General features: G+C 47.8%; 1 protein-coding gene across 5 annotated transcripts in view; it reads left to right on the top strand.

Annotated features, from left to right (window-relative positions):
* The window catches only part of LOC109885754 (ribonucleases P/MRP protein subunit POP1), a 38,688-nt gene extending 18,705 nt beyond the window's left edge, over window positions 1-19,983 (top strand). For 4 of the 5 annotated variants that reach the window (XM_031812027.1, XM_031812023.1, XM_031812028.1 and 1 more), the window contains 8 exons: window positions 896-989; window positions 2,453-2,561; window positions 8,479-8,598; window positions 9,708-9,829; window positions 10,659-10,847; window positions 12,227-12,381; window positions 13,451-13,639; window positions 18,455-19,983. In XM_031812027.1, the coding sequence (XP_031667887.1) occupies window positions 896-989; window positions 2,453-2,561; window positions 8,479-8,598; window positions 9,708-9,829; window positions 10,659-10,847; window positions 12,227-12,381; window positions 13,451-13,639; window positions 18,455-19,436 (1,960 nt within the window). In that variant the 3' untranslated portion in view covers window positions 19,437-19,983. The remainder of the gene's footprint in view (window positions 1-895; window positions 990-2,452; window positions 2,562-8,478; window positions 8,599-9,707; window positions 9,830-10,658; window positions 10,848-12,226; window positions 12,382-13,450; window positions 13,640-18,454) is intronic. The other variant, XM_031812025.1, reaches the window with a different exon arrangement.
* Window positions 19,984-20,397: the final 414 nt, after the last annotated feature.

Below are 20,397 nucleotides of genomic sequence, written 5' to 3'. Positions count from 1 at the left end.
TTCTGACTGGTATAGTCATCGGGTGGGTTCTGACTGGTATAGTCATCGGGTGGGTTCTGACTGGTATAGTCATCGGGTGGGTTCTGACTGGTATAGTCATCGGGTGGGTTCTGACTGGTATAGTCATCGGGTGGGTTCTGACTGGTATAGTCATCGGGTGGGTTCTGACTGGTATAGTCATCGGGTGGGTTCTGACTGGTATAGTCATCGGGTGGGTTCTGACTGGTATAGTCATCGGGTGGGTTCTGACTGGTATAGTCATCGGGTGGGTTCTGACTGGTATAGTCATCGGGTGGGTTCTGACTGGTATAGTCATCGGGTGGGTTCTGACTGGTATAGTCATCGGGTGGGTTCTGACTGGTATAGTCATCGGGTGGGTTCTGACTGGTATAGTCATCGGGTGGGTTCTGACTGGTATAGTCATCGGGTGGGTTCTGACTGGTATAGTCATCGGGTGGGTTCTGACTGGTATAGTCATCGGGTGGGTTCTGACTGGTATAGTCATCGGGTGGGTTCTGACTGGTATAGTCATCGGGTGGGTTCTGACTGGTATAGTCATCGGGTGGGTTCTGACTGGTATAGTCATCGGGTGGGTTCTGACTGGTATAGTCATCGGGTGGGTTCTGACTGGTACCACTGGTATAGTCATCGGGTGGGTTCTGACTGGTACCACTGGTATAGTCATCAGGTGGGTTCTGACTGGTATAGTCATCAGGTGGGTTCTGACTGGTACCACTGGTCTAGTCATTTAGTCATATTTTAGAGTTTTCTGTCAATTTTATAAACCCCTCCCTTTATAAAACCCTCCCCTTTATAAACCCCTCCCTTTATAAAACCCCTCCCTTTATTCTCAACCATGTGGACTTCCTGAATGTTGTTGTTTACTGTTTTGCAGTGACCTCACCATGGAGATGGTGCGGTATCGTCTGATTGGACCTCTATCACATTCCGTTCTGACTGAAACCCTGGCCCCTGCCACACACACTGATGTAAGAACCTGGGATGATTTATCTAGAGGCCAGCTAATCCCCTGGGATGATTTGTCTGGAGGCCAGCTAATCCCCTGGGATGATTTGTCTGGAGGCCAGCTAATCACCTGGGATGATTTGTCTGGAGGCCAGCTAATCACCTGGGATGATTTGTCTGGAGGCCAGCTAATCACCTGGGATGATTTGTCTGGAGGCCAGCTAATCACCTGGGATGATTTGTCTGGAGGCCAGCTAATCACCTGGGATGATTTGTCTGGAGGCCAGCTAATCACCTGGGATGATTTGTCTGGAGGCCAGCTAATCACCTGGGATGATTTGTCTGGAGGCCAGCTAATCACCTGGGATGATTTGTCTGGAGGCCAGCTAATCACCTGGGATGATTTGTCTGGAGGCCAGCTAATCACCTGGGATGATTTGTCTGGAGGCCAGCTAATCACCTGGGATGATTTGTCTGGAGGCCAGCTAATCACCTGGGATGATTTGTCTGGAGGCCAGCTAATCACCTGGGATGATTTGTCTGGAGGCCAGCTAATCACCTGGGATGATTTGTCTGGAGGCCAGCTAATCACCTGGGATGATTTGTCTGGAGGCCAGCTAATCACCTGGGATGATTTGTCTGGAGGCCAGCTAATCACCTGGGATGATTTGTCTGGAGGCCAGCTAATCACCTGGGATGATTTGTCTGGAGGCCAGCTAATCACCTGGGATGATTTGTCTGGAGGCCAGCTAATCACCTGGGATGATTTGTCTGGAGGCCAGCTAATCACCTGGGATGATTTGTCTGGAGGCCAGCTAATCACCTGGGATGATTTGTCTGGAGGCCAGCTAATCACCTGGGATGATTTGTCTGGAGGCCAGCTAATCACCTGGGATGATTTGTCTGGAGGCCAGCTAATCACCTGGGATGATTTGTCTGGAGGCCAGCTAATCACCTGGGATGATTTGTCTGGAGGCCAGCTAATCACCTGGGATGATTTGTCTGGAGACTACATCCTGTTTGTTCCAGTGTAAGGTGTTTTATCTAGAGACTACATCCTGTTTGTTCCAGTGTAAGGTGTTTTATCTAGAGACTACATCCTGTTTGTTCCAGTGTAAGGTGTTTTATCTAGAGACTACATCCTGTTTGTTCCAGTGTAAGGTGTTTTATCTAGAGACTACATCCTGTTTGTTCCAGTGTAAGGTGTTTTATCTAGAGACTACATCCTGTTTGTTCCAGTGTAAGGTGTTTTATCTAGAGACTACATCCTGTTTGTTCCAGTGTAAGGTGTTTTATCTAGAGACTACATCCTGTTTGTTCCAGTGTAAGGTGTTTTATCTAGAGACTACATCCTGTTTGTTCCAGTGTAAGGTGTTTTATCTAGAGACTACATCCTGTTTGTTCCAGTGTAAGGTGTTTTATCTAGAGACTACATCCTGTTTGTTCCAGTACAATGTGTTAGTCAGGTGTTTTATCTGTATTCCAGGCTACAGGTAAATCCAGACCATCTCCCTTCTGGTGGCCAGATCACTGCAGAGACGACTGTAACATGTCTCTTCATCAACAACAAGCTGGTGTCTTCAACATGCTCAGAGGTGGGTTCCTCACAACTACATTCCTCATTCATTACCTACATTCATTAGATGAGATCAGGGCTCTCCAACCCTGTTCCTGGAGAGACACCCTCCTGTAGGTTTTAACTCCAACCCTGTTCCTGGAGAGACACCCTCCTGTAGGTTTCGATTAACCAAGGTGGCATAGCAGTTCAGACGTCTTTTGTCCTCGTCTTGTCGTGTCCTGTATATATATATATATTTACAACTTTTTCACATACATTTTATTTTCCATCAACTCATCTTCAAAACACTCTCCTGCAACCCGCCTCACCAATGTATATTTATAAAAAAGTATTATTTACCTCAGATCTGTAATCCTCCAAGAAGCTAGCCAGAAACTCCAAGAAGCTAGCCTGAAACTAGCCAGAAGCTAATCCAGAAGCTAGTTCAGAAGCTAGTTAGCTCCTTTACTGGCAAATCGTTAGTATTCAGCTAACCACGGTTTGTGGTCATCAGCTATCCTTTAGCTCGAAAATCTATCGTCAGTTCTGTACGGCGCAGCACGGCTCGGAACGGAACATACCGGACCAATTTTTCTCTCCATGTCCCTGGATTTCGACTGCTCTCTGGACATTCATACCCGGATCTCACAGCTAGCTAGCTGCTATCCGTGTGACTATCGGCCTTCGTCGATTCCGGGGCAAACATCAATTATTCCGGAGCTAGCAAGCTCCGTCAATCACTCCTGAGTTCCATCAATCACACCTGGGCTGCAGTCACCTATCCGGACCCGTTTTACTGCCTTCGCGGAGCCCCACCGGGCCTTCACAACTGGACTGCCGACGTTATCTACCCGAAGGAGTTATTCGGCTGGCTCCTCCGTCGCGACGTTACCTGAACGCCCATCTGCGGCCTGCTAACCGTTAGCTGTCTTACCGGCTGCTATCTGAATAGACAATCGGACAATTTTTTTTATTTTTTATTTTTTATTTTATTTATTATTTTTTATTATTATTATTATTATGTTTTCTTCTTGGGCCTCTATAACTATATCTATTGTTTTTATTTTTGTTGTTGTGTGATTTGGATTAATCCCCTCTACCACACGGAACCCCACTAATCTACTGACGCAAGAGGTAGCTAACAACAGACCTCCATCCTATGCTAGCTTGCTACCGATGCCCTGGCTAGCTGTCTAAATCACCAACCAACCTCTCCACTCACCGGACCCTTTTGATCACTCGACTAAGCATGCCTCTCCTTAATGTCAATATGTCTTGTCCATTTCTGTTCTGGTTAGTGTTTATTGTCTTATTTCACTGTAGAGCCTCTAGTCCTGCTCACTATACCTTATCCAACCTATTAGTTCCACCACCCACACATGCAATGACATCTCCTGGTTTCAACGATGTTTCTAGAGACAATATCTCTCTCTTCATCACTCAATACCTAGGTTTACCTCCACTGTATTCACATCCTACCATACATTTGTCTGTACATTATACCTTGATGCTATTTTATCGCCCCCAGAAACCACCTTTTACTCTATGTTCCAGACGTTCTAGACGACCAATTCTCATAGCTTTTAGCCGTACCCTTATTCTACTCCTCCTATGTTCCTCTGGCGATGTAGAGGTGAATCCAGGCCCTGCAGTGCCTAGCTCCACTCCTATTCCCCAGGCGCTCTCTTTTGACGACTTCTGTAACCGTAATAGCCTTGGTTTCATGCATGTTAACATTAGAAGCCTCCTCCCTAAGTTTGTTCTATTCACTGCTTTAGCACACTCTGCCAACCCGGATGTTCTAGCTGTGTCTGAATCCTGGCTTAGGAAGACCACCAAAAACTCAGACATTTTAATTCCAAACTACAACATTTTCAGACAAGATAGAACTGCCAAAGGGGGCGGTGTTGCAATCTACTGCAAAGATAGCCTGCAGAGTTCTGTCCTACTATCCAGGTCTGTACCCAAACAATTTGAACTTCTACTTTTAAAAATCCACCTCTCTAAAAACAAGTCTCTCACCGTTGCCGCCTGCTATAGACCACCCTCTGCCCCCAGCTGTGCTCTGGACACCATATGTGAACTGATTGCCCCCCATCTATCTTCAGAGTTCGTGCTGCTAGGCGACCTAAACTGGAACATGCTTAACACCCCAGCCATCCTACAATCTAAACTTGATGCCCTCAATCTCACACAAATTATCAATGAATCTACCAGGTACCTCCCCAAAGCCTTAAACACGGGCACCCTCATAGATATCATCCTAACCAACTTCCCCTCTAAATACACCTCTGCTGTCTTCAACCAAGATCTCAGCGATCACTGCCTCATTGCCTGCATCCGTAATGGGTCAGCGGTCAAACGACCACCACTCATCACTGTAAAACGCTCCCTGAAACACTTCTGCGAGCAGGCCTTTCTAATCGACCTGGCCGGGGTATCCTGGAAGGATATTGATCTCATCCCGTCAGTAGAGGATGCCTGGATATCTTTTTTAAATGCCTTCCTAACCATCCTAAATAAACATGCCCCATTCAAGAAATTTAGAACCAGGAACAGATATAGCCCTTGGTTCTCCCCAGACCTGACTGCCCTTAACCAACACAAAAACATCCTATGGCGTTCTGCATTAGCATCGAACAGCCCCCGTGATATGCAGCTGTTCAGGGAAGCTAGAAACCATTATACACAGGCAGTTAGAAAAGCCAAGGCTAGCTTTTTCAAGCAGAAATTTGCTTCCTGCAACACTAACTCAAAAAAGTTCTGGGACACTGTAAAGTCCATGGAGAATAAGAACACCTCCTCCCAGCTGCCCACTGCACTGAAGATAGGAAACACTGTCACCACTGATAAATCCACCATAATTGAGAATTTCAATAAGCATTTTTCTACGGCTGGCCATGCTTTCCACCTGGCTACTCCTACCCCGGACAACAGCACTGCACCCCCAACAGCAACTCGCCCAAGCCTTCCCCATTTCTCCTTCTCCCAAATCCATTCAGCTGATGTTCTGAAAGAGCTGCAAAATCTGGACCCCTACAAATCAGCCGGGCTAGACAATCTGGACCCTTTCTTTCTAAAATTATCTGCCGAAATTGTTGCCACCCCTATTACTAGCCTGTTCAACCTCTCTTTCGTGTCGTCTGAGATTCCCAAAGATTGGAAAGCAGCTGCGGTCATCCCCCTCTTCAAAGGGGGGGACACTCTTGACCCAAACTGCTACAGACCTATATCTATCCTACCGTGCCTTTCTAAGGTCTTCGAAAGCCAAGTCAACAAACAGATTACCGACCATTTCGAATCTCACCATACCTTCTCTGCTATGCAATCTGGTTTCAGAGCTGGTCATGGGTGCACCTCAGCCACGCTCAAGGTCCTAAACGATATCTTAACCGCCATCGATAAGAAACATTACTGTGCAGCCGTATTCATTGATCTGGCCAAGGCTTTCGACTCTGTCAATCACCATATCCTCATCGGCAGACTCGACAGCCTTGGTTTCTCAAATGATTGCCTCGCCTGGTTCACCAACTACTTCTCTGATAGAGTTCAGTGTGTCAAATCGGAGGGTCTGCTGTCCGGACCTCTGGCAGTCTCTATGGGGGTGCCACAGGGTTCAATTCTTGGACCGACTCTCTTCTCTGTATACATCAATGAGGTCGCTCTTGCTGCTGGTGAGTCCCTGATCCACCTCTACGCAGACGACACCATTCTGTATACTTCCGGCCCTTCTTTGGACACTGTGTTAACAACCCTCCAGGCAAGCTTCAATGCCATACAACTCTCCTTCCGTGGCCTCCAATTGCTCTTAAATACAAGTAAAACTAAATGCATGCTCTTCAACCGATCGCTACCTGCACCTACCCGCCTGTCCAACATCACTACTCTGGACGGCTCTGACTTAGAATACGTGGACAACTACAAATACTTAGGTGTCTGGTTAGACTGTAAACTCTCCTTCCAGACCCATATCAAACATCTCCAATCCAAAGTTAAATCTAGAATTGGCTTCCTATTTCGCAACAAAGCATCCTTCACTCATGCTGCCAAACATACCCTTGTAAAACTGACCATCCTACCAATCCTCGACTTTGGCGATGTCATTTACAAAATAGCCTCCAATACCCTACTCAACAAATTGGATGCAGTCTATCACAGTGCAATCCGTTTTATCACCAAAGCCCCATATACTACCCACCATTGCGACCTGTACGCTCTCGTTGGCTGGCCCTCGCTTCATACTCGTCGCCAAACCCACTGGCTCCATGTCATCTACAAGACCCTGCTAGGTAAAGTCCCCCCTTATCTCAGCTCGCTGGTCACCATAGCATCTCCCACCTGTAGCACACGCTCCAGCAGGTATATCTCTCTAGTCACCCCCAAAACCAATTATTTCTTTGGCCGCCTCTCCTTCCAGTTCTCTGCTGCCAATGACTGGAACGAACTACAAAAATCTCTGAAACTGGAAACACTTAACTCCCTCACTAGCTTTAAGCACCAACTGTCAGAGCAGCTCACAGATTACTGCACCTGTACATAGCCCACCTATAATTTAGCCCAAACAACTACCTCTTTCCCAACTGTATTTAATTTTAATTTATTAATTTATTTTGCTCCTTTGCACCCCATTATTTTTTATTTCTACTTTGCACATTCTTCCATTGCAAAACTACCATTCCAGTATTTTACTTGCTATATTGTATTTACTTTGTCATCATGGCCTTTTTTGCCTTTACCTCCCTTCTCACCTCATTTGCTCACATTGTATATAGACTTGTTTATACTGCATTATTGACTGTATGTTTGTTTTTACTCCATGTGTAACTCTGTGTCGTTTTATCTGTCGAACTGCTTTGCTTTATCTTGGCCAGGTCGCAATTGTAAATGAGAACTTGTTCTCAACTTGCCTACCTGGTTAAATAAAGGTGTTCTCAACTAGCCTACCTGGTTAAATAAAGGTGTTCTCAACTAGCCTACCTGGTTAAATAAAGGTGTTCTCAACTAGCCTACCTGGTTAAATAAAGGTGTTCTCAACTAGCCTACCTGGTTAAATAAAGGTGTTCTCAACTAGCCTACCTGGTTAAATAAAGGTGTTCTCAACTAGCCTACCTGGTTAAATAAAGGTGTTCTCAACTAGCCTACCTGGTTAAATAAAGGTGTTCTCAACTAGCCTACCTGGTTAAATAAAGGTGTTCTCAACTAGCCTACCTGGTTAAATAAAGGTGTTCTCAACTAGCCTACCTGGTTAAATAAAGGTGTTCTCAACTAGCCTACCTGGTTAAATAAAGGTGTTCTCAACTAGCCTACCTGGTTAAATAAAGGTAAAATAAATAAAAAATAAAATAAAAGGTTTTAACTCCAACCCTGTTCCTGGAGAGAGACCCTCCTGTAGGTTTTAACTCCAACCCTGTTCCTGGAGAGAGACCCTCCTGTAGGTTTTAACTCTTGATTGTCTGTCTTGTCTCTCCTCCCTCCAAACCGTACCTCATGTCTCTCCTCCCTCCAAACCGTACCTCATGTCTCTCCTCCCCTCCAAAGCGTACCTCATGTCTGTCCTGTCTCTCCTCCCCTCCAAAGCGTACCTCATGTCGGTCCTGTCTCTCCTCCCCTCCAAAGCGTACCTCATGTCTGTCTTGTCTCTCCTCCCCTCCAAAGCGTACCTCATGTCTGTCCTGTCTCTCCTCCCCTCCAAAGCGTACCTCATGTCTGTCCTGTCTCTCCTCTCCTCCAAAGCGTACCTCATGTTTTTCTTGTCTCTCCTCCCTCCAAAGCGTACCTCATGTCTGTCCTGTCTCCTCCCCTCCAAAGCGTACCTCATGTCTGTCTTGTCTCTCCTCCCTCCAAAGCGTACCTCATGTCTGTCTTGTCTCTCTCCCCTCCAAAGCGTACCTCATGTCTGTCCTGTCTCCTCCCTCCAAAGCGTACCTCATGTCTGTCCTGTCTTCTCCCCTCAGGTGTGTACTCCACAGCGGAGGTCCCAGCCGGCTCAGTTCTGGGTCTGACGGTGGATGACCCCAGATTGACCTTACCAAACAAGAGAAGCAAGGCCGTGTCCGACATCAGGAAGGCACAAGGTAACCTCTGAGCCATTATCCATGGTAACCCCTGAGCCATTATCCATGGTAACCCCTGAGCCAGTAGCCATGGTAACCCCTGAGCCAGTAGCCATGGTAACCTCTGAGCCAGGAGACAGGGTGGGGGTGGTTCAGACAGGTCCGATATAGTTTACATTAGTTCTCCTTTAGGGTGATTCTACCTGGGCCATGTTCAGAACACAACCTTTTCAATCAGAGTGAAACAGTGACGTAGCCGACTGCCTAATATTCAATTGAGAACGCATCCAAGAAAATGTCATAGATTTGTTCCCTGCTGAACAGGACCCTGTGTTTATGAATGTGATAGGTCCTGAGGCTTTGTGGGTAGGGAGGTTCTGTGGGTCATTCTCTGGTCTTGTGCTCCTGGGGAGCCTCTGCTCGTCCATGCAGATGTCCCAGGTTCGAATCCTGGCAGGACCCTGTGTTTGTGATGGTAATAGGTCCTGAGGCTTTGTGGGTAGGGAGGTTCTGTGGGTCATTCTCTGCTCTTCTGGTGGTGGTACTTCTCTGGTCCTGTGCTCCTGGGGAGCCTCTGCTCGTCCATGCAGATGTCCCAGGTTCGAATCCTGGCATGACCCTGTGCTCAGACCACGCCCTCAGAGGTTCACACCCACTTCCTTATTGACCTTTTAGTACCTGGCTGGGGGTTGCATCACCCACTTCCTTATTGACCTTTTAGTACCTGGCTGGGGGTTGCATCACCCACTTCCTTATTGACCTTTTAGTACCTGGCTGGGGGTTGCATCACCCACTTCCTTATTGACCTTTTAGTACCTGGCTGGGGGTTGCATCACCCACTTCCTTATTGACCTTTTAGTACCTGGCTGGGGGTTGCATCACCCACTTCCTTATTGACCTTTTAGTACCTGGCTGGGGGTTGCATCACCCACTTCCTTATTGACCTTTTAGTACCTGGCTGGGGGTTGCATCACCCACTTCCTTATTTAGTGGATGTAGGCCCTATAGAGCTACCCGGTGAAGCTGTAGATGTTGCCAACTAGTTGTATGCTTCCTCTGGCCTACTCAACACAGTTTGGTGACTCTCCTGAGTACCTGGTCATACGGCACTATGCCCTCTGTTGTTTCAGGAGTGAACGAGGAGAGGAGGAGGGAACTGATGTTGAAGGGGATCCCTGAACCCCTCAGCCAGAGTTCCCTGTGGGACCGGTCTGTCCGCGACAACGTCACACACAACAAGATGACAGACCAGGTACTGAACCATAGCGCCATGTCTGTTTAATATATCATTACTAAATGTATGAAGACTCTACCCAGGGTAGAAGGAAGAAGAGTCACTAAATGTAGGTCCTCCTGGAGACTCAACCCAGGAAGAAGAGTCACTAAATGTATGTCCCCCCCCCAGGAGACTCAACCCAGGAAGAAGAGTCACTAAATGTATGTCCCCCCCCCCCCCCCCCCCCCCAGGAGACTCAACCCAGGGAGAAGAGTCACTAAATGTATGTCCCCCCCCCCCCCCCCCCAGGAGACTCAACCCAGGAAGAAGAGTCACTAAATGTATGTCAGGTTCTGAAGCATTCTCCCTAGACAACAGTTCACTGTCAGGTTCTGGAGCATTCTCTCTAGACAACAGTTCACTGTCAGGTTCTGGAGCATTCTCTCTAGACAACAGTTCACTGACAGGTTCTGGAGCATTCTTTCTAGACAACAGTTCACTGTCAGGTTCTGGAGCATTCTCTCTAGACAACAGTTCAATGTCAGGTTCTGGAGCATTCTCTCTAGACAACAGTTCAATGTCAGGTTCTGGAGCATTCTCTCTAGACAACAGTTCACTGTCAGGTTCTGGAGCATTCTCTCTAGACAACAGTTCACTGACAGGTTCTGGAGAATTCTCCCGGTTTACCACGTCGTAGTACAACGTAGCATATCATGGCCTGACATAATACATTTATTTTTCTGTTGACGATTTGTGAAATTGTATCACACCTGTGTTGATTTATTTCCATACGGTATAACTTGCATAAAAACTTCAGATGGAAACGTGATTTGTCTCCCATATCCAGTCTTCTCTCTGTCTACAGGAAGTAAACAGACTGCGTAATGATGTTCTGGTCCCAGGCTCCAGACTCCCCACCCCCCTGCAGGGTAGAGTACCCGTCCTACTGGTGCAGCAGTCTGGGAAGAGCCAGGGCACAGAGATGGGGTCCTGGGGGGCGGGATGGGACCTGCTGCTACCCAAGGCCTGGGGCATGGCCTTCTGGGTTCCTCTGGTATGGACCACACATTCCCTATATAGTACACTACTCTAGACCAGGACCCACCCTATTCCCTATATAGGTCACTACTATAGACCAGGACCCACCCTATTCCCTATATAGTACACTACTCTAGACCAGGACCCACCCTATTCCCTATATAGTGCACTACTATAGACCAGGACCCACCCTATTCCCTATATAGGTCACTACTATAGACCAGGACCCACCCTATTCCCTATATAGTGCACTACTCTAGACCAGGACCCACCCTATTGCCTATATAGGTCACTACTCTAGATCAATGGCCATAGAATATTTTGAGAAGCAGACAAATGACTAATTACTACAAATATGTCTGATCAACCTCCTCTCCTCTCCAGGTAGATAGAGGAGAGGTAACTAAAGTAGTAACCCTCTCCAGGTAGATAGAGGAGAGGTAACTAAAGTAGTAACCCTCTCCAGGTAGGTAGAGGAGAGGTAACTAAAGTAGTAACCCTCTCCTCTCCAGGTAGGTAGAGGAGAGGTAACTAAAGTAGTAACCCTCTCCAGGTAGATAGAGGAGAGGTAACTAAAGTAGTAACCCTCTCCAGGTAGGTAGAGGAGAGGTAACTAAAGTAGTAACCCTCTCCAGGTAGGTAGAGGAGAGGTAACTAAAGTAGTAACCCTCTCCTCTCCAGGTAGGTAGAGGAGAGGTAACTAAAGTAGTAACCCTCTCCAGGTAGATAGAGGAGAGGTAACTAAAGTAGTAACCCTCTCCTCTCCAGGTAGGTAGAGGAGAGGTAACTAAAGTAGTAACCCTCTCCAGGTAGATAGAGGAGAGGTAACTAAAGTAGTAACCCTCTCCAGGTAGATAGAGGAGAGGTAACTAAAGTAGTAACCCTCTCCTCTCCAGGTAGATAGAGGAGAGGTAACTAAAGTAGTAACCCTCTCCTCTCCAGGTAGATAGAGGAGAGGTAACTAAAGTAGTAACCCTCTCCTCTCCAGGTAGATAGAGGAGAGGTAACTAAAGTAGTAACCCTCTCCTCTCCAGGTAGATAGAAGAGAGGTAACTAAAGTAGTAACCCTCTCCAGGTAGGTAGAGGAGAGGTAACTAAAGTAGTAACCCTCTCCTCTCCAGGTAGATAGAGGAGAGGTAACTAAAGTAGTAACCCTCTCCTCTCCAGGTAGATAGAGGAGAGGTAACTAAAGTAGTAACCCTCTCCTCTCCAGGTAGATAGAGGAGAGGTAACTAAAGTAGTAACCCTCTCCTCTCCAGGTAGATAGAGGAGAGGTAACTAAAGTAGTAACCCTCTCCTCTCCAGGTAGATAGAGGAGCGGTAACTAAAGTAGTAGCCCTCTCCAGGTAGGTAGAGGAGAGGTAACTAAAGTAGTAACCCTCTCCTCTCCTTCAGGTTTATAGAGGAGTACGTATCGGAGGGCTGAGGATGAGCCTGAAACACACCCAGAATAAAGGAGAGCCTCACTTTCCCCACGACTACCCAGACTGCCCTGCAGGAGCACGCTTCCAGGAAGAGCAGGAGGCTGAGCTGCTGGCCAAGTTCAGGAGGTGAGGAGAGGAGAGGGTCGTTTTCACCTGATGTAACTCCAGGTGTGTTGAGGAGAGGGTTGGTATCACCTGATGTAACTCCAGGTGTGTTGAGGAGAGGGTTGGTATCACCTGATGTAACTCCAGGTGTGTTGAGGAGAGGGTTGGTATCACCTGATGTAACTCCAGGTGTGTTGAGGAGAGGGTTGGTATCACCTGATGTAACTCCAGGTGTGTTGAGGAGAGGGTTGGTATCACCTGATGTAACTCCAGGTGTGTTGGTATCACCTGATGTAACTCCAGGTGTGTTGGTATCACCTGATGTAACTCCAGGTGTGTTGGTATCACCTGATGTAACTCCAGGTGTGTTGGTATCACCTGATGTAACTCCAGGTGTGTTGGTATCACCTGATGTAACTCCAGGTGGGTTGGTATCACCTGATGTAACTCCAGGTGGGTTGGTATCACCTGATGTAACTCCAGGTGTGTTGAGGAGAGGGTTGGTATCACCTGATGTAACTCCAGGTGTGTTGGTATCACCTGATGTAACTCCAGGTGTGTTGAGGAGAGGGTTGGTATCACCTGATGTAACTCCAGGTGTGTTGGTATCACCTGATGTAACTCCAGGTGTGTTGGTATCACCTGATGTAACTCCAGGTGTGTTGGTATCACCTGATGTAACTCCAGGTGTGTTGGTATCACCTGATGTAACTCCAGGTGTGTTGGTATCACCTGATGTAACTCCAGGTGTGTTGAGGAGATGGTCGGTGTCACCTGTAACTCCAGGTAAAAGGGGGTGTCTGGTAGTGTTTGATGAAGTCTAACTCACTGGTATTCTGGATATTTCATACTGTATATAATGGCTCTCAAACCAACATATTGATACAGGATCTGTGTTAACACTGTTAAGATTCCAGTCAGATTACCGGTGAGTTTGATATAAACTATCCTTTTGAGTTTGATATTTCAACTGAGCTCATTTCATCAAGTGGAGGCTAATGACTGGGTTATATATCATTGTTCCATAAACGACTGGGCTCCCCCTCCTGAAACAGTTTGACTAGAGCATGACCCCTTGACCTCTGTATAGGCGCCCACCAGCCAAACGGACCAATTACATCAAACATGGCTGCCTGGCTCCGTTCCGTTGTCCCTGGCAACAGCTGGTCGAGGAGTGGGAGCTGATCGTGAAGGAGGAAGAAGGAGGAGGAGGAGAGGACGCAGTCGTACCAATGGAACAGGAAGTGACACCACCACAGAGTAACTTCACAGTCTTGAGGTAGATGCCACTTCTGGATGATACTGTATATATGTAAGGGATAAACACTGAGCTGTGTACATTATCTGGATATAATGGACCCCGTGGTAGGAAGAAGGATCCGCTCGGTGCAGTGATTTAGAACAGTTATGAGGCAGGGTAGCCTAGTGGTTAGAGTGTAGAGGCGGCAGGGTAGCCTAGTGGTTAGGGTGTAGAGGCGGCAGGGTAGCCTAGTGGTTAGAGTGTAGAGGCGGCAGGGTAGCCTAGTGGTTAGAGTGTAGAGGCGGCAGGGTAGCCTAGTGGTTAGAGTGTAGAGGCGGCAGGGTAGCCTAGTGGTTAGAGTGTAGAGGCGGCAGGGTAGCCTAGTGGTTAGAGTGTAGAGGCGGCAGGGTAGCCTAGTGGTTAGAGTGTAGAGGCGGCAGGGTAGCCTAGTGGTTAGAGTGTAGAGGCGGCAGGGTAGCCTAGTGGTTAGAGTGTAGAGGCGGCAGGGTAGCCTAGTGGTTAGAGTGTAGAGGGGGCAGGGTAGCCTAGTGGTTAGAGTGTAGAGGCGGCAGGGTAGCCTAGTGGTTAGAGTGTAGAGGCGGCAGGGTAGCCTAGTGGTTAGAGTGTAGAGGCGGCAGGGTAGTGTTAGCAATTGGATATGTAGACGGACGAGTCGGTCAAGGATCGATTCAGACAAGGTGGTAAATTGTATGACAAGCTACAGTTTATTCAGAGTGAAGATATCTAGAACAGCGTAATTACGGCTCTCCCGCTGGTTCGTACGGAAGCGCAGACGAAGAAGAGGCCGTTACAATCAGTACACCACTATTATATAGAAAAGAAAGTAGGTTGATTCTGGAAGATCGGATCTTTGGATTGGTTCAGCTGGGGTGTAGTCTGTAGTCTTCCGCCATTGGCTCAGTAGTCTGTCCGTCATCGTAGAATCCTCTTCGGGCATTCAACGTTCAGCTACAACGGAGATCATGTGTGTGTGCGCTGGTTTTGGCCATTAGTGTAATGCGGGAGCTATCCTGTAGGGGACCCCACAGGCTCAACTCTGAGTGGTAGCCCCCCCTTAACAATAGTTTGGTCACCTACATAAGAATTAGCATTTCTCTACAGTAGCCTAGTGGTTAGAGTGTAGAGGCGGCAGGGTAGTCTAGTGGTTAGAGTGTAGAGGCGGCAGGGTAGCCTAGTGGTTAGAGTGTAGAGGCGGCAGGGTAGCCTAGTGGTTAGAGTGTAGAGGCGGCAGGGTAGCCTAGTGGTTAGAGTGTAGAGGCGGCAGGGTAGCCTAGTGGTTAGAGTGTAGAGGCGGCAGGGTAGCCTAGTGGTTAGAGTGTAGAGGCGGCAGGGTAGCCTAGTGGTTAGAGTGTAGAGGCGGCAGGGTAGCCTAGTGGTTAGAGTGTAGAGGCGGCAGGGTAGCCTAGTGGTTAGAGTGTAGAGGCGGCAGGGTAGCCTAGTGGTTAGAGTGTAGAGGCGGCAGGGTAGCCTAGTGGTTAGAGTGTAGAGGCGGCAGGGTAGCCTAGTGGTTAGAGTGTAGAGGCGGCAGGGTAGCCTAGTGGTTAGAGTGTAGAGGCGGCAGGGTAGCCTAGTGGTTAGAGTGTAGAGGCGGCAGGGTAGCCTAGTGGTTAGAGTGTAGAGGCGGCAGGGTAGCCTAGTGGTTAGAGGGGTTAAATAAATAAATGTATTGTTGGATCTATTTCAGAGGTGTCCAATATCTTTTCCAACTGTCTGAAGTTTATTCACACTCTAGAATGCCCTTCTACCCAATCAGAATCGAGTATTCAACAAAACAGACACGTGCGTGTGTGACTATAGGTCAAAACAGAACGGGCTTCGACTGTTGTCAACATGGAAACTATATTTCGTCTCCAATTTTTATTGAAAACATATATTTGCAAAATGAGCACTTGTTGTCTCTCAAATCCATCGTTAGTTGTTGTCGGTTAGCTAGCGAATGTTAACCGTATTAGCATAGACATGAGATGGCCGACCCTCAGAAAAATATGCAGTATTTAGTTTATGTATTATTTGTTACATTGTTACCCCGACAAGCATTTCACTACACTCCCATTATCTGCTAACCATGTGGATGGTTTAATTTGGGGCGGCAGGGTAGCCTAGTGGTTAGAGCGTTGGACTAGTAACCGAAAGGTTGTAAAGTTCAGCTGACAGTTTAGCGTTACAGCGCGATTTTACATTTTAAAGGCAATGTTACCGCGGAAGTGGAGACTGCATTCACGGTAAACGTGGCATATGTCGGCTCAATGGGAAATTATCTTTCAATTTCTATAGCTGTAGCGCTTCAGCCTTAGAACGAATTAGAGTCCTGAATCTGTCGAGCTTCAGCCGTAGACTGAATAGAGTCCTGAATCTGTAGGGCTTCAGCCTTAGACTGAATAGAGTCCTGAATCTGTCGAGCTTCAGCCTTAGACTGAATAGAGTCCTGAATCTGTAGGGCTTCAGCCTTAGACTGAATAGAGTCCTGAATCTGTAGGGCTTCAGCCTTAAACCGAATAGAGTCCTGAATCTGTAGGGCTTCAGCCGTAGACTGAATAGAGTCCTGAATCTGTAGCATTTCAGCCTTAGACCGAATAGAGTCCTGAATCTGTAGCGCTGCAGCCGTAGACTGAATAGAGTCCTGAATCTGTAGCGCTTCAGCATTAGAACAAATTAGAGTCCTGAATCTGTAGCGCTGCAGCATTAGACTGAATAGAGTCCTGAATCTGTAGCGCTGCAGCATTAGACCGAATAGAGTCCTGAATCTGTAGCATTTCCGCCTTAGACCGAATAGAGTCCTGAATCTGTAGCATTTCAGCCTTAGACCGAATAGAGTCCTGAATCTGTAGCATTTCAGCCTTAGACCGAATAGAGTCCTGAATCTGTAGCATTTCCGCCTTAGACCGAATAGAGTCCTGAATCTGTAGCATTTCAGCCTTAGACCGAATAGAGTCCTGAATCTGTAGCATTTCAGCCTTAGACCGAATAGAGTCCTGAATCTGTAGCATTTCAGCCTTAGACCGAATAGAGTCCTGAATCTGTAGCATTTCAGCCTTAGACCGAATAGAGTCCTGAATCTGTAGCATTTCAGCCTTAATCTGAATAGAGTCCTGAATCTCACTAGAAAGTGTTTTTCATTACCTCTAATACTAGTTTCATCCTCTCCTCTGCATAACTTATAGTATTCATTCATAATGTTTTAATGATTGCATTTCTCCTTTTATGAAACCCCTATTGTTGTTCTAATAATGACTTGTCCTTTCCCCCCCCACAGTGTAGAGTAGTGTCTGATGCATAACCCCTCCCCAGCACGCCTTTCATGATAACCCCTATTGTTGTTCTAATAATGACTTGTCCTTTTCCCCCCCACAGTGTAGAGTAGTGTCTGACAGCTCTGATGCATAACCCCTCCCCAGCATGCCTTTTATGAAACCCCTATTGTTGTTCTAATAATGACTTGTCCTTTCCCCCCCCACAGTGTAGAGTAGTGTCTGACAGCTCTGATGCATAACCCCTCCCAGCATACCTTTCATGATGAGAACATAACCCCTCCCAGCATACCTTTCATGATGAGAACATAACCCCTCCCAGCATGCCTTTCATGATGAGAACATAACCCCTCCCCAGCATGCCTTTCATGATAACCCCTCCCCAGCATACCTTTCATGATAACCCCTCCCCAGCATGCCTTTCATGATAACCCCTCCCCAGTATGCCTTTCATGATAACCCCTCCCCAGCATACCTTTCATGATGAGAACATAACCCCTCCCAGCATGCCTTTCATGATGAGAACATAACCCCTCTCCAGCATGCCTTTCATGATGAGAACATAACCCCTCCCCAGCATGCCTTTCATGATGAGAACATAACCCCTCCCCAGCATGCCTTTCATGATGAGAACATAACCCCTCCCCAGCATGCCTTTCATGATGAGAACATAACCCCTCCCCAGCATACCTTTCATGATGAGAACATAACCCCTCCCCAGCATACCTTTCATGATGAGAACATAACCCCTCCCCAGCATACCTTTCATGATGAGAACATAACCCCTCCCCAGCATACCTTTCATGATGAGAACATAACCCCTCCCCAGCCTACCTTTCATGATGAGAACATAACCCCTCCCCAGCATACCTTTCATGATGAGAACATAACCCCTCCCCAGCATACCTTTCATGATAACCCCTCCCCAGCATGCCTTTCATGATGGGAACATAACCCCTCCCAGCATACCTTTCATGATAACCCCTCCCAGCATACCTTTCATGATAACCCCTCCCCAGCATACCTTTCATGATAACCCCTCCCCAGCATACCTTTCATGATGAGAACATAACCCCTCCCCAGCATGCCTTTCATGATGAGAACATAACCCCTCCCAGCATGCCTTTCATGATAACCCCTCCCCAGCATACCTTTCATGATGAGAACATAACCCCTCCCAAGCCTACCTTTCATAATAAGAACATAACCCCTCCCCAGCATACCTTTCATGATAACCCCTCCCCAGCCTACCTTTTCATGATGGGAACATTCAGACCCAAATGTCTACCCTACATCAGAGAGATGATCCTCCTAAAATCAGCAGTTTATAGAGTAATGGCTGACTTCATGAGCTCAGACTGTTTTTACTGCGTTTGGCTGAATACATTTTTCTTTGGTGCTGGGAATCACTGGGCGGTTTAGAGAAAACACAACAGCTCATACCTTGTAAGACCACTTTGTTGGTCCACTGAGAATACAAAATGGTTTTCCTAGAAGTAGTGGCCGTATTTTATAAACCCTGAGCCACGATTGGTTTCCGCAGCTTAAACACTGAACCCTAATTGGTCGTCTCTGTGTTCAACAGGAATAGGAAGTCTCTAAGGCAGCTGTCCGCTTGGTGTCGCCCCACATCCTCTAAATGTCAGAGGGCACGTAACCCGGGATCAACACCACAACTCAACCGTAACGTTGCAGCGTCTCTCCTCTCGTCACACGGTGGCAGCAGCCTGGTGTGGATCCGTCTCTCCCTCGTCACCAAGGGCCAACCGGAGCAGCACGCCCTGGTGTGTGTCCCCACCGCAGAGGACCTCCAGCTGGTACGTAAGGAGCCGGGCTGCACAGGGCCCCAGGAGCCTCTACACACTGACCACTTCAAGAGCCGCGTCAAACGGCCACGCAAGAAGGACCACAACAAACCTGGAACCTCCTCCTCTTCCTCCGCCAAGCAGTCTGACCCTGCCTCAGTCCCTGGTGTCAACCCTGGTCCTGATCCTAGCTCCTCATCCAGCCTCACCAACCCCTCTTCCTCCTGTACCTCAGCCCCTAGTGTCAACCCTGATCCTAGCTCCTCATCCAGCCTCACCAACCCCTCTTCCTCCTGTACCTCAGCCCCTAGTGTCAACCCTGATCCTAGCTCCTCATCCAGCCTCACCAACCCCTCTTCCTCCTGTACCTCAGCCCCTAGTGTCAACCCTGATCCTAGCTCCTCATCCAGCCTCACCAACCCCTCTTCCTCCTGTACCTCAGCCCCTAGTGTCAACCCTGATCCTAGCTCCTCCTCCAGCCTCACCAACCCCTCTTCCTCCTGTACCTCAGCCCTGACTCTGGGTCTCTGGCCGGAGCCCCTTCCCAGCGTCACCTCCCACTGCTCCAGGGTGACTCTGGGCTGGGTGACCCAGGGGGACTTCTCCCTGTCGGCTGGCTGTGGAGAGGCTCTGGGGCTCCTCAGCCTTACTGGTCTCCTACACACCCTGCTCAGACAGCCTGATGGCCAGAGAGGACTGGTGCTGCTACGGAACCCCGGATCACTGCAATACCGTTTCGCTAAGATCAACATAGAGGTCTGAGGAGTACTGTAGGTTCAATCCCACATCGCTAAGATCAACAGAGGTCTGAGAAGTACTGTAGGTTCAATCCCACATCGCTAAGATCAACAGAGGTTTGAGGAGTACTGCAGGTTCAATCCCACATCACAACAGTGCCGCTTCTGTTAGGGGTACTAGATATTAAATAAAACACTGTGCCTAGTGCGAGTCCCTTCACCCCGACCCCTGTTAGGGGTACTAGATATTAAATGCCTGGCATGTACACACAACATTACACATTGTTTGAGTGGAATAACTTTTTCTTGATAATAATTCCCTGTAAGGTTTTCTGGGAGTTTTTCATTTGAGTTGAAATTATTATTATTATTTTTTTTAAAGAAATGTTCAATATTGTTTTCACCGAAGGGATTGTCACTGGGTGTGACTGGTGTCTTCTCTACAGAACCAGTACATTCTTTGGTTTGCCTGATTCCCATTTTTGTGAAAACAAATCTTTGTTTGGATTTGAGAGCTGTAGTTGAAATGGTTGACAATAAAAATCCCTCTACTCCAATCGGAGTTACCTAAAGCCTGTTCCCTGTCAAACACTGTGTTAGTTACTGTATAGTGTAGCCTGGCCTGCACAGCGTAGTTGTCTAGCTAACCGGTGTGTAGCCTGGCCTGCACAGCGTAGTTGTCTAGCTAACCGGTGTGTAGCCTGGCCTGCACAGCGTAGTTGTCTAGCTAACCGGTGTGTAGCCTGGCCTGCACAGCGTAGTTGTCTAGCTAACCGGTGTGTAGCCTGGCCTGCACAGCGTAGTTGTCTAGCTAACCGGTGTGTAGCCTGGCCTGCACAGCGTAGTTGTCTAGCTAACCGGTGTGTAGCCTGGCCTGCACAGCGTAGTTGTCTAGCTAACCGGTGTGTAGCCTGGCCTGCACAGCGTAGTTGTCTAGCTAACCGGTGCGTAGCCTGGCCTGCAGAGCGTAGTTGTCTAGCTAACCG

Source organism: Oncorhynchus kisutch, unplaced genomic scaffold (genome assembly GCF_002021735.2).
Source record: "Oncorhynchus kisutch isolate 150728-3 unplaced genomic scaffold, Okis_V2 Okis02a-Okis13b_hom, whole genome shotgun sequence".
Lineage (NCBI taxonomy): Eukaryota > Metazoa > Chordata > Actinopteri > Salmoniformes > Salmonidae > Oncorhynchus > Oncorhynchus kisutch.
This window is presented reverse-complemented; position numbering and strand designations above follow the sequence as displayed.